This window comes from Delphinus delphis, chromosome 20 (genome assembly GCF_949987515.2).
Source record: "Delphinus delphis chromosome 20, mDelDel1.2, whole genome shotgun sequence".
In the NCBI taxonomy this organism is placed as follows: Eukaryota; Metazoa; Chordata; class Mammalia; order Artiodactyla; family Delphinidae; genus Delphinus; species Delphinus delphis.
The window spans coordinates 5725900-5750436 of NC_082702.1; the positions used below are offsets into that span (position 1 = coordinate 5725900).

The 24537-nt window shown below is 38.6% G+C and overlaps 1 protein-coding gene across 1 annotated transcript; it reads right to left on the reverse strand.

Annotated features, from left to right (window-relative positions):
- Positions 1–912: 912 nt before the first annotated feature.
- Positions 913–23420, reverse strand: ZNF614 (zinc finger protein 614). The gene is given in 6 exon segments (XM_059999744.1): positions 913–3707; positions 3710–5176; positions 5485–5580; positions 5856–5982; positions 9403–9625; positions 23081–23420. Coding segments are annotated over 5 exon segments (1758 nt in total). The 5' UTR covers positions 9418–9625; positions 23081–23420; the 3' UTR covers positions 913–3654.
- Positions 23421–24537: the final 1117 nt, after the last annotated feature.

The following is a 24537-nucleotide window of genomic DNA, read 5'->3' on the forward strand; positions in this document are numbered from 1 at the left end:
GCCTGGGGAAGTCCAGGCCAACCTAAAAATTTTAATAGCTAAATAATATACTGGCCACTTATTTTTTAAAATCGCAATACTTAATTTTTATAATGCCAGTCTTACTAATATTCAAATTCATGAAGAGTGAATGATGAATAATATTCATTCTATTGGATTTCACCTCTCATCTGCACAGTAGATAAGAGGTGTCCACCACATACAGCTTTGAATGAATTGATGTTATTATCAAGCTTGTCATAGTTCTAGTTCAAAAAATGCACACCAATAAATTTTAGGTGCTAGACGTTTGGTATGTTTTTTAGGGGGGCAGGATTGAGTCTAGAGTATAAAAATTAATAAAATGTTTTTGGAGTACAACTTGCAATTGCCCAATTTAAACTTTTGTCTTAGAGCCACCAATCAATTTTAAGAATTGAAATTCAGTAGAAATTATTTTTGTGAGAACAAACATGTACAAGGATATTCATGGCATCAATTTTGACAATTTTAAGGAAATAAATAATCTTGTGATTGTTACAAAAACTTATTATTGCATCTTGCATTCACACCTCTGGATAGTGCTCCTGCACAGTAACTGTGACCAATGTGTCCAATGGGATAATAGCAAGCTTGACACCGAGGATAGAAATAGACTTGACCACTGAGGCATGTTCTGTTTGTCTCTTGGAGCTCTTCTGACACATTGTAATACAGCCCAGGTTAGCCTTGGGATGAGAGACTACGTGAAAAGTGGCCTCAACCATTCCAGGGGAGGCTCAGATACATCAAAAAAGCCACCTAGATCATGTAGCCCCCAGTCAGGACAGCGCACACCAGACAGTCCAACTGTCAACCCACATAACAATTAATATTTATTATAATTAATGTTTGTTGTCTTTAGACATTAAGTTTTAGAGAGGTAGGTTTGTAATGCAGTCAAAGGTAACTAATACCAATATGACTGTACATTAGTAGGTGATGGGTTAAATAAATCATGGGATGTCTCTTCATAAACACTATGGAGACATAAAAAGAGTGAAGATTGTTATTGGTACAGCTACTATGAAAAACAGTATACAGGTTCCTCAAAAAATTAAAAATAGAAGTACCATATGATTCAGCAAGTCTACTCCTGGGTATATATATCCAGAAAAAAAAGAAAACTCTTATTTTTTTTGAAAACTCTAATTTTAAAAGATAACGTGCATCCCAAATGTTCACAGCAGCACTATTTACAATAGCCATGACATGGAAAGCCTAAATGTCTATTGACAGATGAATGGATAAAGAAAACGTGGTATTTATGCAATGGAATATTATCCAACCATAAAAAGAAGGAAATCTTGCCATTTGCGACATTGAGAGCATTTTGCTAAGTGAAATACGTCAGGCCAAGAAAGACGAATATTGTATGATCTCTCTTATTTGTAGAGTCCAGAACCCCCCAAACTTGTAGATAATAAAGAACAGATTGTGGTTGCCAGAGGCTGGAAGTGGGTGGGATGGTGGAAATTGTGAAGGTGGTCAAAAGGTACAAATTTCCAGTTATAAGTAAGTCCAAAAATGATGATGATAATGATAATAACAATAACAGGGTTGTTAGCCATGAGGGAAATGCAGGTTAAGCTCAAGATCAGATACGACCACAAACCTAATAGAATGAGTAATGTAAGATAGGACAATACCAAGTGCTGGCGAGGATGAAGAGCAATTGAATCTTTCATCTATTGCTAGTAGAGTGGCTAAAATAAAACATACTGAAAATACCAAGTGCTGGAGAGGATGTGGAACAAGTGGATTTCATACACTGCTGGTGAGAATGTCGAATGGTATAGCCACTCTGGAAGAGAGTTTGGTAGTTCCTTTTAAAGCTAAACACAACTTACCATATGTCCTAATAAGCACACACCTGAATATTTATTATAGAGGAATGAAAATTTATGTTCACACAAAACCCCAGATGCCAATTTACAGCATCTTTCCCTATAACAGTTGAAACCAGGAAACACAACAAACTTCTCTGAAGAGTGAATTGATAAACTAATACATCCAGTATGTATACTACTCACTAATAAAAATAAAACAATACAACTCAAATAAGTCTTAAAAGCAATTTGCTAAGGGACAAAAAAAAAAAAAACCAAAAAGCTTACATGTTCCTCATTAATAAGAAATTGTAAATTTGTATAAATAAATATAACTTATTTATATAAAATCCACTTATAAAAATTATTTTGATAACATTCATAAATGACAAAATTATATTGATGGAAAACAGACAAGTGGTTGCCAGAGGTAGGTTTGGATAGAGGATGTGAGCATAAAACGGTAGCATGAGGGTGTCTGTGTTGATAAAACAGTTGTACGTCCTGGGGATGACGGTTACAATGAAATCTATATATGTAATAAAGCACCTTAGAATTACAAAAAAATGATTAAAAAATTCATGTAAAATCTAGTGAAATCTAAACTCCAAAGGTTAGGAGTTAACAGTATACTACCAATGTCATTTTTCTGGGTTCAATAATAAAATATGGTTACATAAAATGTTTTTACTGGAAGAAGTTGCAGAAAGGACACTAGGGAATTCTCTGGACTTCTTTTGCATTTTCTTATAAGTTAAAATGATTTCAAATTATAAATTTTATAAAAATAGCTTTGAAGGTGGTTTTGTAAACTATTTGGTCATATTTATAAACTTAGTTAAGCAAGTGCAAGTACATGTTCATATTCAGTTTCCTTTCAAAGAAGTTCAGTATGCTAAATTTACAATTATGTTTATAGCTGAAGAAAAGTAAGAGCTAATCACATATGAGGGTAGGCATAGAACACTCTTGCATCGTATATAACAATAAAAATCAGTGATGAGAAAAGCAGACTTCTTTTTAAAACTATGGAATTACTGACAAGGCCAGAAAGGATATTCAGGTGCATTATCTGATATATGATGAGGTTAGATTTGTAACAAAAAGCACTCAAACATTTATCATTTTCACAGAACTTCATTCTTTTTTAAGTCCTCTGATATTTAACTAAAGATGCTCTATCTTTAGCATGTTCATAAAGGTTTTAATTTCTATATGATTTCCTGACAAATGATGAGGCAGAATGTATCACTGAAATCCTGCCATATATACTATCCTCTTAAAAGTTTTTCTCCAGTGTGAACTCTGACACTCATTGAGGTCTTCTTTCTGGGGGAAAGACATTCCCGTGGTCATCATATCTCCTTTTTTTTTTTTTAATCATATTTCTATGAACAATGAGCTCACTGATGATCAATGAAGATCCCTGATAAGAAAGTCTGTCTTCCCACTGCAGACTTTCCTAGTCTCTGCATTCACAGAATTTGTCAGAGAATATAGAGTATATTCTTTTCAGACATATAATGAAGTCAGAAAGTTTTGCCCAAGGCATCTCTGCACTGAATGTATCAGAGTTTTTCCAACATGTTTTCATTGACAGAAAATGTGAGGTAAGGATCACTAAAGGCACTACCACATTCACTATATTCACCAGGTTTATCTCCTGCGCAAATCCTTTCATCTCCTCAGGGCACACATCTGATAACAGGCAGTACCGTTCTGCTCTGCTAGAAACACTGGTGTTTAAACAAAGTCTTAGCTGCTACAGAAGGCATTTCCCCAGTCACTGTATTAATGGGGCTCTTGTTCAATCGTAAGTAATGAGCTGTGACTCTCTGTTAAAGGAATTTCCAACTTGACCAATCTACTCATTTCTCTTATGTGCATTTTCTTATGTTTAACAAGGTTTGACAAGTGGGAGAAGGCTTTCTCACAATCACTGCATCCATATGGTCTTTCTCCTGTGTGAGTTCTTTGATGTACATTGAGTACTGACTTCGTGGTGAAGGCTTTTCCACATTCATTGCACTCATAGGGTTTCTCTCCTGTGTGAATTCTCTGATGGGTAATGAGACCATACTTGTGGGAATAGGATTTTCCACACTCAGTACATACAAAGGGCGTCTTTCCTGTATGACACCTCTCATGTTGTATGAGGCATATCTTCTGGCTGAAGGCTTTACCACACTCGTTGCATTCATAGGGTTTCTCTCCCGTGTGAGTTCGCTGATGTATAACAAGAGTGCGCTTTGTGGTGAAGCCTTTCCCGCATTCATTACATAGATAAGATTTCTCTCCCGTGTGAGTTCGCTGATGTATAATGAGAGTGCGTTTCACAGTGAAGCCTTTCCCACATTCACTGCATATGTAAGATTTCTCCCCTGTATGAGATCGCTGATGTACGATGAGATTACTCTTCACGGTGAAGCCTTTCCCACATTCACTGCACAAATATGGTTTCTCTCCAGTATGAGTTCGCTGGTGTACAACAAGATAGCGCTTCATGGTGAAGCCTTTCGCACACTCACTGCATACATAGGGTTTCTCCCCTGTGTGAGTGCGCTGATGCACAATGAGATTGCTCTTCACAGTGAAGCCTTTTCCACATTCACTGCACACATAAGGTTTCTCTCCACTGTGAGTTCGCTGATGTGCAATCAGATAGCGCCTCACTGTGAAGCCTTTTCCACACTCACTGCACATATAGGATTTCTCTCCTGTTTGGGTTTGCTGATGTACAGTGGGACTGCTCTTCACAGTAGAGACTTTTCTGCATCCACTGGTTAAATGGGGTTTGTCTCGTGTTTGAGGTTTCTGATGTTTAGTGAACATGACATTTCTGGAGAAGGATTTCTCACACAGATCACACTGATGGAGTTTGTCTCCTATATGAATGCTCTCCTGAGAAATAAGCTGAGATTTCCTGATGCATGTTTTCTCACTTCCAACACAGGCCTGGGATTTCTCTATTTTGTGAGTCCTCTGACGCTTAAAGACTTGGAACTTAGCAATGATGTGTTTTATACTTTCAGGAAATTCAATTCCAGAATACAACTGTTCACGATCACCATGTAGAAAGAATTTCTTATCTCCATTAAACTCCACAGGGTTCTTTATTTCATATCTTCTCTTCTGGTTAACTAAACATAAGCTTGATTTCCAAGCTTTTTTACATAAGTCAAACGTATGATTTTGTGTTAGGGCTAAATGAGTTTTGCTCAGATGAACACTCTTTCTAAATGCATTGTGTTCACTGCATTGTTGCAGGCTCTTTGGAAATCTTTGGCCTTGAGAGTGCTCTGGCAGATGACTGTCAACTTTCCTGATTCCTAGGCAAAATGGAATGAAAGTGCTCAAAAGATGATATATAGTGGGGGGATTGGATCTTTATTGTCTACTATATGATCCCAGTACAAAATTATAAAGATGTAAGAGAAAATAAATATCAGATCCAAGAAGAGACAAGGAATATATTTAAAGCTAAATACCCACAAAGAAAGAGTGCTCATCTGGGGAGATGAATATATGGAGCAGCTGTTGTGGGGGCCTCAGTCACCCTCACAGCTGTGACTCCTTCTCTTAATGACTAGAATATGACCTCCCTGACCACTCCCCTTGCTGGTTCTCCCTCACTCACCTGGACGGGTTCTATTCTGGATTTTGTTTTCTATTATACATGGTTCTTTTCCATGTTCCATCTTGGAGAGTGATTCTGGTTTGGTAGCTTGATACCCTATTCATGAGAAATGATAGAAGACTTAGATACAGGGACTGGGGTACAGTATGTCAAGATGGGAAAATACTGCATTTTAGAGACAAAATTTCTTGTATGCAAAGTAAAAGTTCTCCTTCAGCATACAGGAGATTTATACCCTTTTGTTTGGGGCCAGACAGGGGACTGAAAATCTAACTCTTTGGAAGACCACAGTGACTGCAAAGCTTTCATCAGGTGATGGAGAAAAGGCCAGTGACTGGGCACCTCTAAGTGACACAGGGAGCTGTCCTTACCCAGTGACACCAAATTGTTAAAGTTCTCCAACATCACATCCCGGTATAGGTCTTTCTGGGCAGCATCCAGGAGCTGCCACTCCTCCCAGTTAAACTCCACAGCCACATCCTCCAGTGTCAGTAATTCCTGTAATAATAGAGTCCAGTTTAATATGACGGGAATTTTTTTTATCAATATGGAAGAAGCATGAGAGAAGTTGTTCTAATTTTCACTGTATAGCCTGCATCTATATACTTTTCTCAAATACATTTCAGTAGAAGAAAAATCCTATCTTTCTATCTATATATTTTAGCACCTATTTCCATTTGCATACTAAATATATGCAAATGATATCAGGACAAATAAAGTGTTCCTACATTACCATGAAACTTCACAGCCAATATGAGAATCAACCATGAACAGCCTCCACATCCAGAATTTACAAGAGTGTTTTTAATAAATGTAAAAAAAAAAACCCAGAAACTATACAAGATACATCCACAGCAAAAAAAAAAAAAAAAAAAAGACAATTAAAGTTGATTAGGAAGATTTGAAAACAAAAACAAAGAGAAAATATAGTAATGGAGAAGCAGTATCCAAAGATCTAAAGGTGAAAATTTCAAGACTGATTAAACACTCTGAACTTCAGACTCAGGAATCCCAACAAATTCCAAGCATGAAGTCTATACATAGGCACATCAGACTAAAACTATAATACACAAAATATGAAGGGAAACTATAAAAGCATCCAGAGACAAAAGACAGATTACCTACAACAGAAACAATAGAACTCAGAAAAAAAAAGGAATATTATCTTCAAAGTTCTGATTTTTGTGCCAGAAAGGTCAGACATGAAGGCCACTTGGTATTGAAACACATGACTCTCATCATGGAGTCCTGGACAGCATTATCTTCTCCCAGCCACACTGTGTGACACTCCTCAGGAGCACTGCCAATCAAGGAAGCTCGCCTGAACTTCAGTGTCCAGAGATTTTATTGAAGCTTCATTATATATGCATAATTTATTGAATCGCTGACCACATGGCTGAATGCAGGTCCTTCCCCCTTCCTGGAGGCTAGACTGGTTACATATGGCTGAAAGCCACAAGCCTCTAATCACATGGTTGGTCTTTTTGGCATTGACAGCCCTCATCTTGAGTTATCTCATTAGCACAAATCATCTAGGGCCCACATGAGTCATCTCATAGCATAAACTATAAAGTGTGGTCCCAGTGGTCCAAGATGAAAAACAAAGACACTCTTATCACATGGGTAATTCCAAGGGTTTAGCAGTTACCTCCCAGGAATCAGAGATAAAAGTCAGCCAAATTCCTTATTACATACTAGGTATTCATGCCCCTGTGAGGTACCCTTCCCTTGAGCATGGGCTGAATTGTTTCTAAAAAAAAAAAAAAAAAAAAGAATAGAGCAAAAGTGATGAGATACCCCTTTTAAATTAGGCTATATATGATTTCCAGCTTGCTAACAGAATCTGTCCTTTGATGACTTTGATGAAACAAGATGGCATGTTAGGGGGTCCCACGTGACAAGGAACTCAGTGGTCTTACATGAGCAGACAGGTAGAAACTGAGGATCTCATTTGAGTTCTGGAAATGACTTCTGCCAACAACCATGTAAGTGAGCTTAGAAGTGCATCCTTCCCCACTTGAACCTTCAGATCAGACCCCATCCTAGGGCTTACAACTTGATTGCAGCCACACGATAGACTGTGAAACAAAGTACTCAGCAATGATATGATACAAAAATAAACATTTGGTCTTTGTCCCTGGTTCCTGGTACCCTAGCTCCTAAAACACTTAGAATCTCCACACCGATAAGTGTTTTTTTTATGCTAATGACATGACAGGTAGTGGGAGGGCACCCAGACAGCTTCGGGATGGGGGCTGGTTGCTAGAGGAACAAACCATGTGATAAAACCTCCAGAGAGGGGAGAAGGGCTGGAGACTGAGTTCAATCACTAATGGCCAATGATTTAATCAATCATGCCTAAGTAATGAAACCTTAAAAAAAAAAACCCAAAACTACAGGTTTGGCAAGTTTCCAAGTTGGTGAACACACTGAGGTACTGGAAGGGTGACACACCCCCATACCTTGCTCTATGCGTCTCTTCCATTTGACGGTTCCTGAGTTGTATCATGTAAATGTAAGTAAATAAATCTGTAAATTAAGAAAAGTGGTTTCCTGAGTTCTGTGAGTTTTTGAGCAAATTATCAAACTTGAGGAAGGGATTGTGGCCACTCTGAAGCAATACAGATACAATTTCACAAAAAGCCATTAACAAGAATGTTTAATGTCACATGGTTTGTAATAACAAGAATATCTAAATATTCATTGGCATGCGAATTATTAAATTATCACACATATATAATTTGGTGTTCATTGCATCACGTAAAAAAGAAGTAAGCTGGCCTGTAGACACCAAAATGTAAAGAATTCCAGTACACCGAAAACAGGCTGGAGGATGTCATAAAAATGACAATGGTGGCTCACCCTGCAGAGGTGGTTCATATATGAGTGTAAATCATGGTCAAGGAGTATTGATCTGTTATCTGTGAAGCTTGAATTATTTCACACTGAATCTATTTCTTAAACTCAGAGTGAATCTCCACCACTGTTCCCCAAAACATAGGTTTGATTATGTTACTTCATCATTTCAAACGTCAAATATTTGATTTCTATCAAACTCTAATGTTTTTTTGTTCCAGTTTTATTGAGAAATAATTGACATATATCACTGTATAAGTTTTAGATATATAGCATGATGGTATGATTTACATATATTGCAAAATGACTACCACAATAGGTTCAGCTAACATCCATCTTCTCTCATGTAGATACAATAAAAAGAAAAGAAAAAAAGGAAAAAGATTTTCTCCCTGTGATGAGAACTCTTAGGATTTACTCTTAACAACTTTCCTATATATCATATAGCAGTGTTAGCTATAGTCACCATGTTGTACATTACATCCCTAGTACTTATTTATCTTGTAACTGGCTTTTTTGAGTATGACTATAAACTCATGGAATTTTATATAGCTATATAGGTGATGTTCTTCAGTCAGCTGCACTCATCTTTCTTTTAGATGCTCAACTGGTACCAGGCCAGTGGTAGTCTGGCTAGTGGGGAGCCCCTAAGAGTTATCGATGTTGTTAGGAGTATCATACCATTCACCTAAGTGACATAAACCGTTGAATCCCTCAAGAAGCTGGTCTGCTTTTTCCTCAGTCAACACATACCACGGAACTTTTCGTGTTTCTCTGGTTGTGACGTCTGCCAGAAATAATGCAAAGTGACAGCTGATGTAACCCACAGGGCCCACCACAGTCACACATTATCTTCCAATATTAGTCACTTGATGTGACCCCTATGAACGATATATTCCTGAACCCACTTTGTCCTGATTTTGAATTGAGAGTCTAAGTTAATTTCTCCCCAGAACCCAATTATCCCCAATTTATACTTCTTTTAGTTGAACTGATTTTTTTTTTCAGGTCACCACAAATCCATTAGACAACAAAAGAAAGATATAAAAAACCAAAAATCACCTGGACCTTGATCATCTTCTTCTATGCTCAGGAAATAGTGAGTGACATGGCTTCTGTCTTTTGTTTCTTCTGCATCTGCCATGTAATTCTTAGAGACAGAAATTCTTGGTGTCCAGTTAAAGATGTCCTCAGAAATGATGATATCCAACTCCAAGAATCTCCTCTTTCTCCCCTCATTCCTTCACTTGATCACTCTTTCTCCTGGGGAGCCAGGACCTGTGTGCTGAAGAGCAAATTGACTTTGAGTGTACATTCCCTCTGGACTCAGATGCTGTCACTTATCCTTAAATAAGGGACCCCAATATTTCCAACTGTTCCTTTATTTGGTGCCCCAGAGGCGTTCATACTCTGGGGCAATAAAACAAGGTTTTGAATGTGTGAAATGTATGCCTTTCTTTTGTGAAGAGGAAATGGCATGACTATTAAAGGGAAGGAGGGAAAGAGGAAATGGCATGACTATTAAAGGGAAGGAGGGAAAGCAGAACATGATGCCACGGGTGAAAGCTCAAGCAGATCAAGTTTACAGAAGAGGCCACGTGGAAGTTTCCAAGGATCTGGACATTGTGCCTTTAAAACGTATGTGTGCCCAGGTACCAATTCAAAAGTATATGCTCAGTAGGTACACACACCACAGTTTTTTTTCTTTAAGTATTATATTTAATAAAGTTTTTTATAATGTGGACCATTTTCTTTAAAGTCTTTATTGAATTTTTTACAATATTCTTTCTTCTTTTTTTTAATAAATTTATTTATTTATTAATTTTTATCTGCGTTGGGCCTTTGTTGCTGTGCCAGGGCTTTCTCTAGTTGTGGCGAGCAGGGGCTACTCTTCGTTGCAGTGTGCGGGCTTCTCATTGCAGTGGCTCCTCTTGTTGTGGAGCACGGGCTCTGGGAGTGTGGGTTTCAGTAGTTGTGGCTCACTGGCTCTAGAGCATAGGGTCACTGGTTGTGGCACACAGGCTTAGTTGCTCCGCAGCATGTAGGATCTTCCCAGACCAGGGATCGAACCCTTGTCCCCTGCATTGGCAGGCAGATTCTTAAACACTGCACCACCGGGGAAGCCCCTGCTTCCGTTTTTATGTTTTGGTTTTTTGGCCACGAGGCATGTGGGATCCTAGCTCCCCAACCAGGGATCAAACCCACACCCCCGTCATTGGAAGGCGAAGTCCCAACCACTGGACAGCCAGGGAAGTCCCCATACCTCACTTTGAAGACCACCTTACTAAGCAAATCATTAAGATTGTCTATTTCTCTTTGTATATGAAAAGATTAATCTTGCCCAACAGAGGTTTGGCTTTGCCCTTAGTTCCTGAGAGGGAACATATAAGCCCTTGGAATGCTCCACCCGATAACAATGGCTTTGCTTACCTGGGAGGCTTGGGCCATACAAGATAGTCTATGCTAATGATGTAATTTATGGTGAGGGCCCTTGGACAACATGGTATCAGCTTGACCTCTAGAGGGGCTGGAGACTAAGTTCAGCCAATCATGTCTATGTTCACTGAGCCCCAGTAAAAACGCTGGACACTAAGTGTTAGGTGAGCTCTCCCTGGTTGGCAATAATGATAAAACAAAAACAAAAACAAAACCAGCAAGGATATAGCAGACTTGAACAATATAATCAATCAACTTAAGTGACATTTATTTAACACTACACTCAACAGCAACAAAATATATTTTTTTTCAAAAGTACATGGATCATTCCCCAGGAAAGACCATATACTAGGGTATAAAACTGTCAATAAATTCAAAATAAAGGTAGGTTACAAGGTATGCGACATGGGGAATATGGTCAATATTTTGTAATAACTGTAAATGGAGTGTAACCTTTAAAAATTGTATAAAATGGTGTGTGTGTGTGTGTGTGTGTGTGTGTGTGTGTGTGTGTGTGTGTGTATGGCTTAGATAAAATGGACAAATGCCTAGGAAGAAACAAAAATGAAATAAGATTTAAAAAAAATTTTTAATACCTATGTAACAAGTAAAGAAATTGAATTAGTAATTAAAAATCATCACACACAAAAAAAGCCTACTGTCAACTGGCTTCACTGTATAAAGCCAGGATTACTAAGATACCAAAGCAAGACAAAGACATCACAGAAAAAAAAAATCTATAGAGCAATCTCCTTCATGAATATAGGTGAAAAATTGTTAAAAATGTATTAGCAAAACACATGCAGCATAATATAAAAAGGATTATAGACAACAGCTAAGGGGGATTTATCCCAGGAATGCCAGGTTGGTTTATCATGGGAAGATAAAGTAATGTACTACTCCAAATTAATACAATAAAGGACAAAACCCACATGTTCTTCTCAAAGGATACAGAAAAGTTATGTGACCACATTTAATACCCACTCATGATTAAAACTTTCAAAAACCTAGAAACAGAAAGGAAGTTACTCAAACTAATAAAGGGCAGCTATGAAAAACCAAAACCAACATCATACTTAATGATAAAATTCTGAATGTTTTTCTCCTAGAATTGAGAACAATGCAAGGATAGCTGCCTTAACCCATTTTATCCATTACTATACTAAAGGTTCCAGCCAGTTCAATAGGTAATAAACAAATAAATACATTTTAAAAACTTAAAGGTATCTGTATTGGAAATACAGAGTGCAACTGTTCTTATTAATAGACAATATGATTTTGTATATAGAAAATCCTAAGAAATACATGCAAAAAAAGTATTAGAACTAGTAAATAGGTTTAGCAAGGTTACAGGATACAGTAACAATATATTAAAGAAAATTGCATATCTCTATACTAGCAATGATCCAGCCAATAAGGAAATTAAGGAAGCAATTCCACACAATAGCATCAAAAAGAAAAAAAATACTTAAGAACAAATTAAAACTAATGCAAGACTTGTATATTGAAAACTATAAAACACTTCTGAGACAAATTTAAAGAGATATAAATAAATGGAGAGACACTCCAAGCCTGTAGATTAGAAGATTCAATATGGTGATGGCAATTCTCCCCAGATTCAGTGCAATCACTGTCAAAGGTACACCAGGAATTTTATAAATATGGAGAAGCTGATACTAAAATTTGCATTAAAAGATAAAGAATGTAGAATATCTAGACCAATTGTAAAATAGAATTATAAAGTTGGTGAGTGCTTATACTAATCTATTTCAAAGTTTATTTTAAACCCATAGTAATAAAATAGGTACTGTATTGACATAATGATAGATACGTAAGTCAGTGCAACAGAATTGAGAATTGAGAAATAAATGCAAGTATGGTCAGCTGATTTTCAACAAAGGTGCAAGACAAAGCAATGAGGAAACAGATGGTCTTTCCAACAAATATACTGGAACAACTGAATATCAATTTCCAATTAAATTAAAATGGATAATAAATGTAATAGCTAAAAATATAAACTACCTCAAGAAATTGAGAAGACAAGGCACAGGTTGGGAGAAAATATTTGCAAAAGACATATCTGATAAAGGACTGTTATCCAAAATATACAAAGAACTCTTAAAAACTCAACAATCAGGAAACACAACCCAACTGAAAAATGGGCAAGACCTGAACTGACACCTTACCAAAGAAGATATACAGATAGCAAATAAGCAAATGAAAAGATGTGTAATTAGGAAATTACATCATATGTAATTAGGAAATAACAAATTAAAAAAACAATGAGATACCATCACCCACCTATTAGAATAACCAAAATTCAAAACAATGACTACACAAAATGCTGAAGAGGATATGAAGCAACAGGAATTCTAATTTATTGCTGATGGGAAGGCAAAATGGTACAGCTACTCTGGAAGACAGTTTGGCAGTTTCTTAAAAAACTATATATACTCTTGGGACTTCCCTCGTGGCACAGCAGTTAAGAATCCACCTGTCAATGCAGCGGACATGGGTTCGGTCCCTGGTCTGGGAAGATCCCTCATGCCGCGGAGCAACTAATCTCGTGAGCCACAACTACTGAGCCTGTGCTCTAGAGCCCACTAGCCACAACTATTGAGCACATGCACCACAACTACTGAAGCCTGTGCACTCTAGGGCCTGTGTACTGCAACAAGAGAAGCCAATGCAATGAGAAGCCCGTGCACCACCATGAAGAGTAGCCCCCGTTTGCTGCAACTAGAGAAAGCCCACGTGCAGCAATGAAGACCCAACGCAGCCAAAAAAAAAAAAACCCCACCAAAAACTATATATACTCTTCACACATGATCCAAAATCACATTCCTTGCTATTGACCAAAGTCAGTTGAAAATTTATGTCCATACAGAAACCTGATCACAGGTAGTTATAGCAGCTCCATCTATCCAGATAATGAATGAATACTATTCAGCACTAAAAAGAAATGAGCTCAGATCAGAAATAAATGAAAAAGAAATGAAGGAAACGATAGCAAAGATCAATAAAACTAAAAGCTGGTTCTTTGAGAAGATAAACAAAATTGATAAACCATTAGCCAGACTCATCAAGAAAAAAAGGGAGAAGACTCAAATCAATAGAATTATAAATGAAAAAGGAGAAGTAACAACTGACACTACAGAAATACAAAAGATCATGAGAGATTACTACAAGCAACACTATGCCAATAAAATGGACAACCTGGAAGAAATGGACAAATTCTTAGAAATGCACAACCTGCCAAGACTGAATCAGGAAGAAACAGAAAATATGAACAGACCAATCACAAGCAATGAAATTGAAACTGTGATTTAAAATCTTGCAACAAACAAAAGCCCAGGACCAGATGGCTTCACAGGCGAATTCTATCAAACATTTAGAGAAGAGCTAACACCTATCCTTCTCAAACTCTTCCAAAATATAGCAGAGGGATGAACACTCCCAAACTCATTCTATGAGGCCACCATCACACTGATACCAAAACCAGACAAGGATGTCACAAAGAAAGAAAACTACAGGCCAATATCACTGATGAACATAGATGCAAAAATCCTCAACAAAATACTAGCAAACAGAATCCAACAGCACATTAAACGGATCATACACCATGACCAAGTGGGGTTTATTCCAGGAATGCAAGGATTCTTCAATATATGTAAATCAATCAACGTGATACACCATATTAACAAGTTGAAGGAGAAAAACCATATGATCATCTCAATAGATGCAGAGAAAGCTTTCGACAAAATTCAACACCCATTTATGATAAAAACGCTGCAGAAAGTAGCCATAGAGGGAACTTTCCTCAACATAATTAAGGCCATATATGACAAACCCACAACCAACATCATCCTGAATGGTGAAAAACTGAAAGTATTTCCACTAAGATCAGGAACAAGACAAGGTTGCCCACTCTCACCACTCTTATTCAACATAGTTTTGGAAGTTTTAGCCACAGCAATCAGAGAAGAAAAGGAAATAAAAGGAATCCAAATCGGAAAAGAAGAAGTAAATCTGTCACTGTTTGCAGATGACAGGATACTATACATAGAGAATCCTAAAGATGCTACCAGAAAACTACTAGAGCTAATCAATGAATTTGGTAAAGTAGCAGGATACAAAATTAAAGCACAGAAATCTCTGGCATTCCTATACACTGATGAAAAATCTGAAAGTGAGATCAAGAAAACACTCCCATTTACCACCGCAACAAAAAGAATAAAATATCTAGGAGTAAACCTACCTAAGGAGAAAAAAGACCTGTATGCCAAAAATTATAAAACACTGATGAAAGAAATTAAAGATGATACAAATAGATGGAGAGATATACCATGTTCTTGGATTGGAAGAATCAACACTGTGAAAATGACTCTACTACCCAAAGCAATCTACAGATTCAATGCAATCCCTATCAAACTACCACTGGCATTTTTCACAGAACTAGAACAAAAAATTTCACAATTTGTATGGAAACACAAAAGACCACGAATAGCCAAAGCAATCTTGAGAATGAAAAACGGAGCTGGAGGAATCAGGCTCCCTGACTTCAGACTATACTACAAATCTACAGTAATCAAGACAGTATGGTACTGGCACAAAAACAGAAATATAGATCAATGGAACAGGATAGAAAGCCCAGAGATAAATCCATGTACATACTGTCACCTTATCTTTGATAAAGGAGGCATGAATGTACAGTGGAGAAAGGACAGCCTCTTCAATAAGTGGTGCTGGGAAAACTGGACAGCTACATGTAAAAGTATGAGATTAGATCACTCCCTAACACCATACACAAAAATAAGCTCAAAATGGATTAAAGACCTAACCGTAAGGCCAGAAACTATCAAACTCTTAGAGGAAAACATAGGCAGAACACTCTATGACATAAATCACAGCAAGATCCTTTTTGACCCACCTCCTAGAGTAATGGAAATAAAAACAAAAGTAAACAAATGGGACCTAATGAAACTTAAAAGCTTTTGCGCAGCAAAGGAAACCATAAAGAAGACCAAAAGACAACCCTCAGAATGGGAGAAAATATTTGCAAATGAAGCAACTGACAAAGGATTAATCTCCAAAATTTATAAGCAGCTCATGCAGCTCAATAACAAAAAAACAAACAACCCAATCCAAAATTGGGCAGAAGACCTAAATAGACATTTCTCCAAAGAAGATATGCAGACTGCCAACAAACACATGAAAGAATGCTCAACATCATTAATCATTAGAGAAATGCAAATCAAAACTACAATGAGATATCATCTCACACCAGTCAGAATGGCAATCATCAAAAAATCTAGAAACAATAAATGCTGGAGAGGGTGTGGAGAAAAGGGAACCCTCTTGCACTGTTGGTGGGAATGTAAATTGATATAGCCACTGTGGAGAGTATGGAGGTTCCTTAAAAAACTACAAATAGAACTACCATATGACCCAGCAATCCCACTACTGGGCATATACCCTGAGAAAACCATAATTCAAAAAGAGTCATGTACCAAAATGTTCATTGCAGCTCTATTTACAATAGCCAGGACATGGAAGCAACCTAAGTGTCCATCATTGGATGAATGGATAAAGATGTGGCACATATATACAATGGAATATTACTCAGCCATAAAAAGAAACGAAATTGAGCTATTTGTAATGAGGTGGATAGACCTAGAGTCTGTCATACAGAGTGAAGTCAGTCAGAAAGAGAAAGACAAATACCGTATGCTAACACATATATATGGAATTTAAGAAAAAAAAATGTCATGGGCTTCCCTGGTGGCACAGTGGTTGAGAGTCCGCCTGCCGATGCAGGGGACACGGGTTCGTGCCCCCCTCCGGCAAGATCCCACGTGCCGCGGAGCGGCTGGGCCCGTGAGTCATGGCCGCTGAGGCTGCGCGTCCGGAGCCTGTGCTCCGCAACGGGAGAGGCCACAGCAGTGAGAGGCCTGCGTACTGAAAAAAAAAAAAAAAGTCATGAAGAACCTAGGGGTAAGAGAGGGAATAAAGACACAGACCTACTAGAAAATGGACTTGAGGATATGGGGAGGGGGAAAGGTATGCTGTGACAAAGCGACAGAGAGGCATGGACATATATACACTACCAAACGTAAGATAGATAGCTAGTGGGAAGCAGCCGCATAGCACAGGGAGATCAGCTTGGTGCTTTGTGACTGCCTGGAGGGGTGGGATAGGGAGGGTGGGAGGGAGGGAAACTCAAGAGGGAAGAGATATGGTAACATATGTGTAACTGATTCACTTTGTTATAATGCAGAAACTAACACACCATTGTAAAGCAATTATACTCCAATAAAGATGTAAAAAAAAAGAAATGAGCTATCAAACTATGAAAAGAAAAGGAGGAACCTAAAATGCATATTATTAAGTGAAAGAAGCCCATCTAGAAAGACTATATACTATAAAATTCCAACTATATGACATTCTGAAAAAGGCAAAGCTAAGGAGACAGTAAAAGGATCCGTGGTTGCCAGGAGTTGGAGGGAGGGCAAGATGAATAGGCAGAATCCAGAGGAATTTTAGAGCAGTGCAACTGTTCTGTATGATACTAAATGGTGGATATATGTCATTTTTCATTTGTCAAGACCCAAAGAACATACAACACAAGAGTGAACCCTAATGCAAATTATTCACTTTGGTTAATAATGTGTCAATATGTAAATTGACTGTAACAAATTCAGCACTCTGGTGCAGGATGTTGACAGTGGGGAAAGGTTACATATGTCAGGGAACAGGGGTATATGGTATCTCTATGCAGTTCCCACTCAGTGTTGCTGTGAATCTAAAACTGCTCCTAAAAAAAATAAAGTCATATCCTTATCTATCTATATCTATACATGCACACATTATCTTTCAGAAAACATATAAGACATTTCTCATGACCTTGGGTTAGGCAGAGAAGACATGTCACCAAACCAGCAAACCATAAAAGAAGAAAACTGGACTTGTATTACATTTTACACATCAAAAAACACTATAAAGCTAAAGGAAAAGGTAAGCTACAAATCGGGAGAAAAATTTGCAAATCATATATCTGATAAAGTACTTCTATGCAGAACATATAAAGAACTCAAAAAGCTCAATTTGTTAAGAAGACAAAGAACCCATTTAGAAAATGGGAAAAGACTTGAATATCTATAAACACATGAAAAGATGATCAACATTATTTGTCATTAGAGAAATTAAGATGATGGTGAAATTCTAGTATACGGCAACTAGATATAATTAAAAAGACTAATAATTCCAAATGTTGATGAGAATGTGGAGAAACTGGAACTCTCATACAATAATAATAAACTGGTACACGCACTTTTGAAACTTTGTAAAACACACACTTATCTTAGGAACCAGCCATTCCACTCAGAGGAATTTAACAAACAAATGAAAACATGTCCAATTTGCACGTGAATATATGTAGCAACATTATTCATCAAAGTCTCAAACTAGGATTTGACAAACAAAATTCACTATATACATCCAATGGATCATTCAGGAATAGAATTGAAGAGAAGAGAATATTTCCCAATTCATTCTATGAGGTCATTAATTTTAAAAAATATAATACTATCTATAATACAATTTTAAAAATGTAAAACACTTATGGGAAAAATTACCAAAAAAATGTAAAAGACATTCTGAAAACTATATCACTGAGAAATCTGTAAAGACTTTAATAAATGGAGAGATGTAGCTTGTTAGAAAAAGAATTATTTTCTGAAATAAACAAAACAGACCAGTCCCCACAATTAGTCTATAGAGTCATAAAATCTCACTCATAATCCCAGGAAAGTTTTTGTGTAGCGACTTGACAGCCTGATCCTTAAATTCAGATAGCAATGCAAAAGGTCTAGAATAGCGAAAACAACTGTGGAAAAGAACAAAGTTGGTGGGTTGACACTACCTGATTCCAAGAATTTATATCAAGCTACAGTAGTCAACACAGGGTGGTATTCATGTCAACATAAACAAATGAATGGAACAGAATAGAGTCCAGAATAAGATTAAGACCCACATATATATATACATATAGCCAACTGACATTTTACAAAGGCGCAAAGGCAATACAGTGGAGAAAAGAAAGCCTTTTCAACAAATGTTGCTGGAACAAGTAGATATGAATATCAAAAGAAAAAAGAATTCAAACAAGAACTTGGATCCACACATTGCACCATATACATAATTCAAGATGGATAATAAACCTAAATGAAAAACCTAAAAAGAAAAAATCTGAAACTTCTAGAAGAAAAAATTGGCAAAAATCCTCTGATCTTGTAGTTAGGCAAAGATTCTTAGGTACAACACCAAAAGGATTATTTTTTTAAAAAAGTTCATACACTGGACTTCATAAAAACTAAATCCTTCTGCTCTTCAAAACATATTGTTAAGAGAATGTTGAAAGGCAAGTCAAAGACTGGGAGAAAATCTTTGTAAAGCATGTAACTGGTAAAGGAAGGATTTGTAGCTAGAACATAAAACGAATTCTCAAAAATCAACAAGAAAACACAACAGAAAACTGCAAAAGACTTGAACAGATACTTCACCAAGGAAGATATATGGATAGCAACTAAGCACGTGAAAAGATGCTCAATATCATTAATCATCATTAGGTAAATACAAATTAAAACCGCAAGATACTGCTCCACACCTATTAGAATGCCTACAATTAAAAAGAAAGACGAAAAAAAAAAGAAAGACGAGGGGCTTCCCTGGAGGCACAGTGGTTGAGAGTCCGCCTGCCGATGCAGGGGACACAGGTTCATGCCCAGGTCCGGGAAGATCCCACATGCCGCGGAGCGGCTGGACCCGTGAGCCATGGCCACTGGGCCTGCGCGTCCGGAGCCTGTGCTCCGCAACGGGAGAGGCCACAACAGTGAGAGGCCCGTGTACCACACACACACAAAAAAAGACGAGGGCTTCCCTGGTGGCACAGTGGTTAAGAATCCGCCTGCCAATGCTGGGGACATGGGTTCGAGCCCTGGTCCAGGAAGATCCCACATGCCGCTGAGCAACTAAGCCCATGTGCCACAACTACAGACGCCCGTGGGCCTAGAGCCCATGCTCTGCAACAAGAGAAGCCACCGCAATGAGAAGCCCACGCACCGCAGTGAAGAGTGGCCCCCACTCACCACAACTAGAGAAAGCCCCCGAGTAGCAATGAAGACACAACACAGCCATAAATAAATTAATTAATTAATTAATTAATTTAAAAAAGAAAGAAAGACGATACAAAATGTGGAGCCACCCAACAGCCACCCATCTGCTTCTCCTAGATATAAAGTACAACCACTTTGGGGAACAGTTTAGCAGTTTCTTTAAAAGTTAAACATACACCTACCACATGATTTAGCCATTCAAATACTGGTGATTTACACAGGAGAAAGAAGAACACATGTAACTGGAACATGAATGTTCACAGAAGCTTTATTCGTAAGAGCTAAAAACTGGAAACACAACTACCCACCAAGAGGTGAATTAGAGACTTCCCTGGTGGTCCAGTGGTTGAGATTCTGCACTCCCATTGCAGGAGGCCTGGGTCTGATCCCTGGTTGGGGAACTAGATCCCACATGCCACAACTAAATACCTCGTATGCTGCAACGAAGATCCCGCATACGGCAACAAAAATACCGCGTGCCACAACTAAGACCCGGCGCAGCCAAATAAATAAATAAATGATTTTTTTAAAAAGGTGAATTAATAAACTCTATAGAATGAACTAATGTTCCTACAATGGAATACAAAGCAATAAAAAGAAACTATGGATACACAGAAGGATGAATCTCAAAATATTAATGTTGAGTGAAACAAGTCAGAATAAAAATGAGTGTACACTGTATGATTCCATTCACATAAAACTTTTAAAAACTATAAACTAACCTATAGTAATGAAAGAAAGATTTGTGGTTGCTTGGGGAGGTGTGGGGAATATAAGAAGGATGGATTAAAAAGGGACACAAAGAAACTTCTTAGGTGATGGATATGTTCACTATCTTCATTGTGGTGATAGTTTCATGAGTATGTATGTCAAACTTACTAATCTGTACAATTTAAATATGTGCAGCTTATTGTCTATCAATTTTGTCTCAATAGATCACTTGGGGGAAAAAAAGGAAAACTTACTGATACTTATAATATATATAGACCTCAAATACATTATGTTAAATGAAAAAAAGACAGCCCAAGAAGACTACGTATTTTATGATTCTGTTTCTATGAAATGTCCAGAAATTGCAAATCAATAGAGGCAGGAAGATGATCAGTGGTTGTGTGTGGCTCCGGGTAGGGGTGGAAACTGAGCGCACAGAGGAACAAGACAACTTTCTGGGGTGATGGAAATGTTTTAAAGTTGGATTGCGCTGACGGTTGCACAACCCTAGAAACTCAGTTAAAATTACTTGGTGAATTTTATAGTAAATAAAAATACAACAAAAAAGACTTCCTTTTCTGGACCTCCCTGGTGGCGCAGTGATTGGGGGTCAGCCTGCCAATGCAGGGGACATGGGTTCGAGCCCTGGTCCGGGAAGATCCCACATGTCAAGGAGCAACTAAGCCTGCGAGCCACAACTACTGAAGCCCACGCGCCTAGAGCCCGTGCTCTACAACAGGAGAAGCCACCACAATGAGAAGCCGGCGCACCTCAATGAAGAGTGGCCCCCACCCGCCACAACAAGAGAAAGCCCACGTGCAGCAACGAAGATCCAACACAGCCATAAATAAATAAATAAATAAAAAGATTTCCTTTTCTACAGTACGAAAAAACAAAACAAAAAACCCCACCAACTGAAATTGCAAAAAAAAGGTCAAGGAAAAGAGTTTACCAAGAAATAAAGGTAGCCAGAAATCTCTGGGACAAAACAAAAAACGTACCATAAATTTTTAAGTGGAGTGGTAGAATCAGAAAGTAATCAGAAAGTCAAAATGGGTTACTGAAATTATAACTGAATACTTTTAAATACTGTATGTCAATACTACTTACATTAATGAATACATTTGATTCCAGACACCATACCACTGGTTCACCAACCTGTGTTGATACTATTGAAACAATTTTTTAAAAATTAATTAATTAATTTTTGGCTGTATTGGGTTTTCGTTGCAGCGCGGGCTCTCTCTAGTTGCAGCGAGCGGGGTGTGGTGCAAGGGCTTCTCATTGCAATGGTTCTCTTGTCACAGAGTACGGGCTCTAGGCACCAGGGCTTCAGTAGTTGTGGCATGCAGGCTCAGTAGTTGCAGCTCTCTGGCTCTAGAGCACAGGCTCAGTAGTTGTGGCGCAGGGGGTTAGTTTCTCTGCGGCATGTGGGATCTTCCCGGACCAGGGCTTGAACCCATGTTCCCTGCGTTGGCAGGCGGATTCTTAACCACTGCGCCACCAGAGAAGTCCCTGAAACTATTTTTAAAAAGTATAAATATCTCAAATGCAAATATGTTGAGATCGGAGAAATTAAGTGATACAATTAACTGTCCTTATGTTTATACAGATTATCCCAAATGTAAAAAAAACCCTAGCATTAAAAAAAAAGTTCTCACTGCGGAACATAATATAGGGTAAAGGAAATGCTTTTATTTGAATAAGAATGACCCTAAATGCAAATATCCAAAAGAAGTATAGTAAACTTGGAGATAAGAAGAACGAAAACTACATTAAATTTCATTAAAAATAGTAAACTTAGCACTAGATCACTCCGAACCATATTGAATTTTGTGAGGACAGCGAGAAGAGTGGTGATGGGGGGAGACAAAGTTGTTAGTAAGGTCCGTGAGGACAGACTAGAAGGAGTGAACTGTGCTTGGATTAACTGGGGAAATGCAGCCTTCATGTCTGTTTCTGGCGTTCAAGGTTTGACCCTGAACGTCCTCAAATACTGAGAGCCCCCATCAGGCGTCTCTATGACTGAGTCCTATATTAAATATCAGTCTAAACTCCAAACATGCCCAAGAAACCAACAGGGACATCTCCCTAACCCGGGCCTCTCTAACACTGAGTCCCAGGTTAAATCGCGAACCCAGACGAGACACCGCGTTCACCGATACAAACTTTCCACCACAGCTCTCAACCCCTGAGTCCCACAAGCAGAGTGATCCAAGTGGACTCCAAACTCTGACAGAGTCGGACTTTCGGTCGATGGTTTCTTCAGACTCTTAATCACTGACTGCCAAAAGCCCCATCACTAACGTCCAGACGTCTCTGGGAATGATTCTAAATAAAATCCCAACTAAGGTCCTTCACACGCGCTCACGTTTCACAGTCCCAAGAGGCCGTGAATCCAAGCTCACAACCCGACTCACCTGATCCCAAACCCCTCCAGACACCACTGGCAGCGACAAAAGGTTGAGCCCACCTGCTATTCGGATGCCCTCCTGAGCGGTCCCTAGGGACGCAGACCGGCTAGGACCAGGCAATCTGGCGAGGACCTTGGAGCGCTGCGGGATTTCCGAATTCCGGCCGCGCGCTCCGCTCTATGACGTAACATGGCCCCGTCCACCTCGGCATTTCCGAGGGGCGGGGGCCATAAAGGCTGTAGGAAGACATCAAAATCATTCCTGGCCCCCTCAATGCTTTTATCAATACCTGCCGGTTGCGAGGGATGGTCAACAATGCTGTGCTAACTGCATAAGATTTCAGAGACCGATGCCTATCCAAGGCCAACATGGCGCGTTCAGCTGGCTGAGGAACAAAGAAAGATGGCGGCGCCCTTCATGCACTTTAGAGCTGATTCGTTACTCTGGAGCGCCATGGGCGCGGCCATCTTAGAAGAAGGCAGGTGTCCCTATGACCGAAAAGGGCTTAGACCCGCGGTTGCTTGGGAAGATTAAAAAAGGTAGAAGTTGGGGCTTCCCTGCTGGCGCAGTGGTTGAGAGTCCGCTTGCCGATGCAGGGGACACAGGTTCGTGCCCCGGTCCGGAAAGATCCCACATGCCGCGGAGCGGCTGGGCCCGTGAGCCATGGCCGCTGAGCCTGCGCGTCCGGAGCCTGTGCTCCGCAACGGGAGAGGCGAAAACAGTGAGGGGCCCGCGTACCGCAAAAAAAAAAAAAAAAAAAAGGTAGAAGTCGAGACATCGCTGGAGAGGCGGGGGCCACGGAATTGACAGAAGCAGTCGTCACTTAATATCTTAGGTTTGTGGAGAGAGCGGTTGTGTGTGGAGTGGGTAAGGCCTTTGTAGTTTAGAAGAAATTAAGACAGCCTTTGTATAGGCGTAGCCAATAAGGCAGAGTTCGATAAAAATGCTGATACCTGCGTGGGATCGATACATAGCAACCTCTAGTGGGTAAGGGGATGAAGTGAAGGTGCAAATGAGTGAACTACATGTTTCCTTCCAAAAATAAATGGTGACAGTGGGACATTTGAGAATATAGAATTATGAGGTAATCAATTATCATACTTGGCATAGCTCACAAATTTAAAAAAAAGAGCACACTTTAAAATGTTGTTTTTATGCAGGTGTGGGAGGTTTCATTGTAGAGGATTTAAGTTAAAGAGGACTATTAGAAGGCAACCTGGATCCAATTTAAATTTTTCATTCTCTTTGACCCAGCAATTGTATTCCACCCATTTATTTGGTGAAAGTTTTCTTAATATTAACCACAGAGGTTTTTGTAATAAAAAAGAAAAACCTAAATGTACAATGATATATGAATACTTTGGTAAATTATGGAACATCCACTCAACATAACAGTATATAACAATGAAAGATTGTCAGTATAAATAAGGAAAGGTAAATATTCTTCAGAGGATAAGACGCAT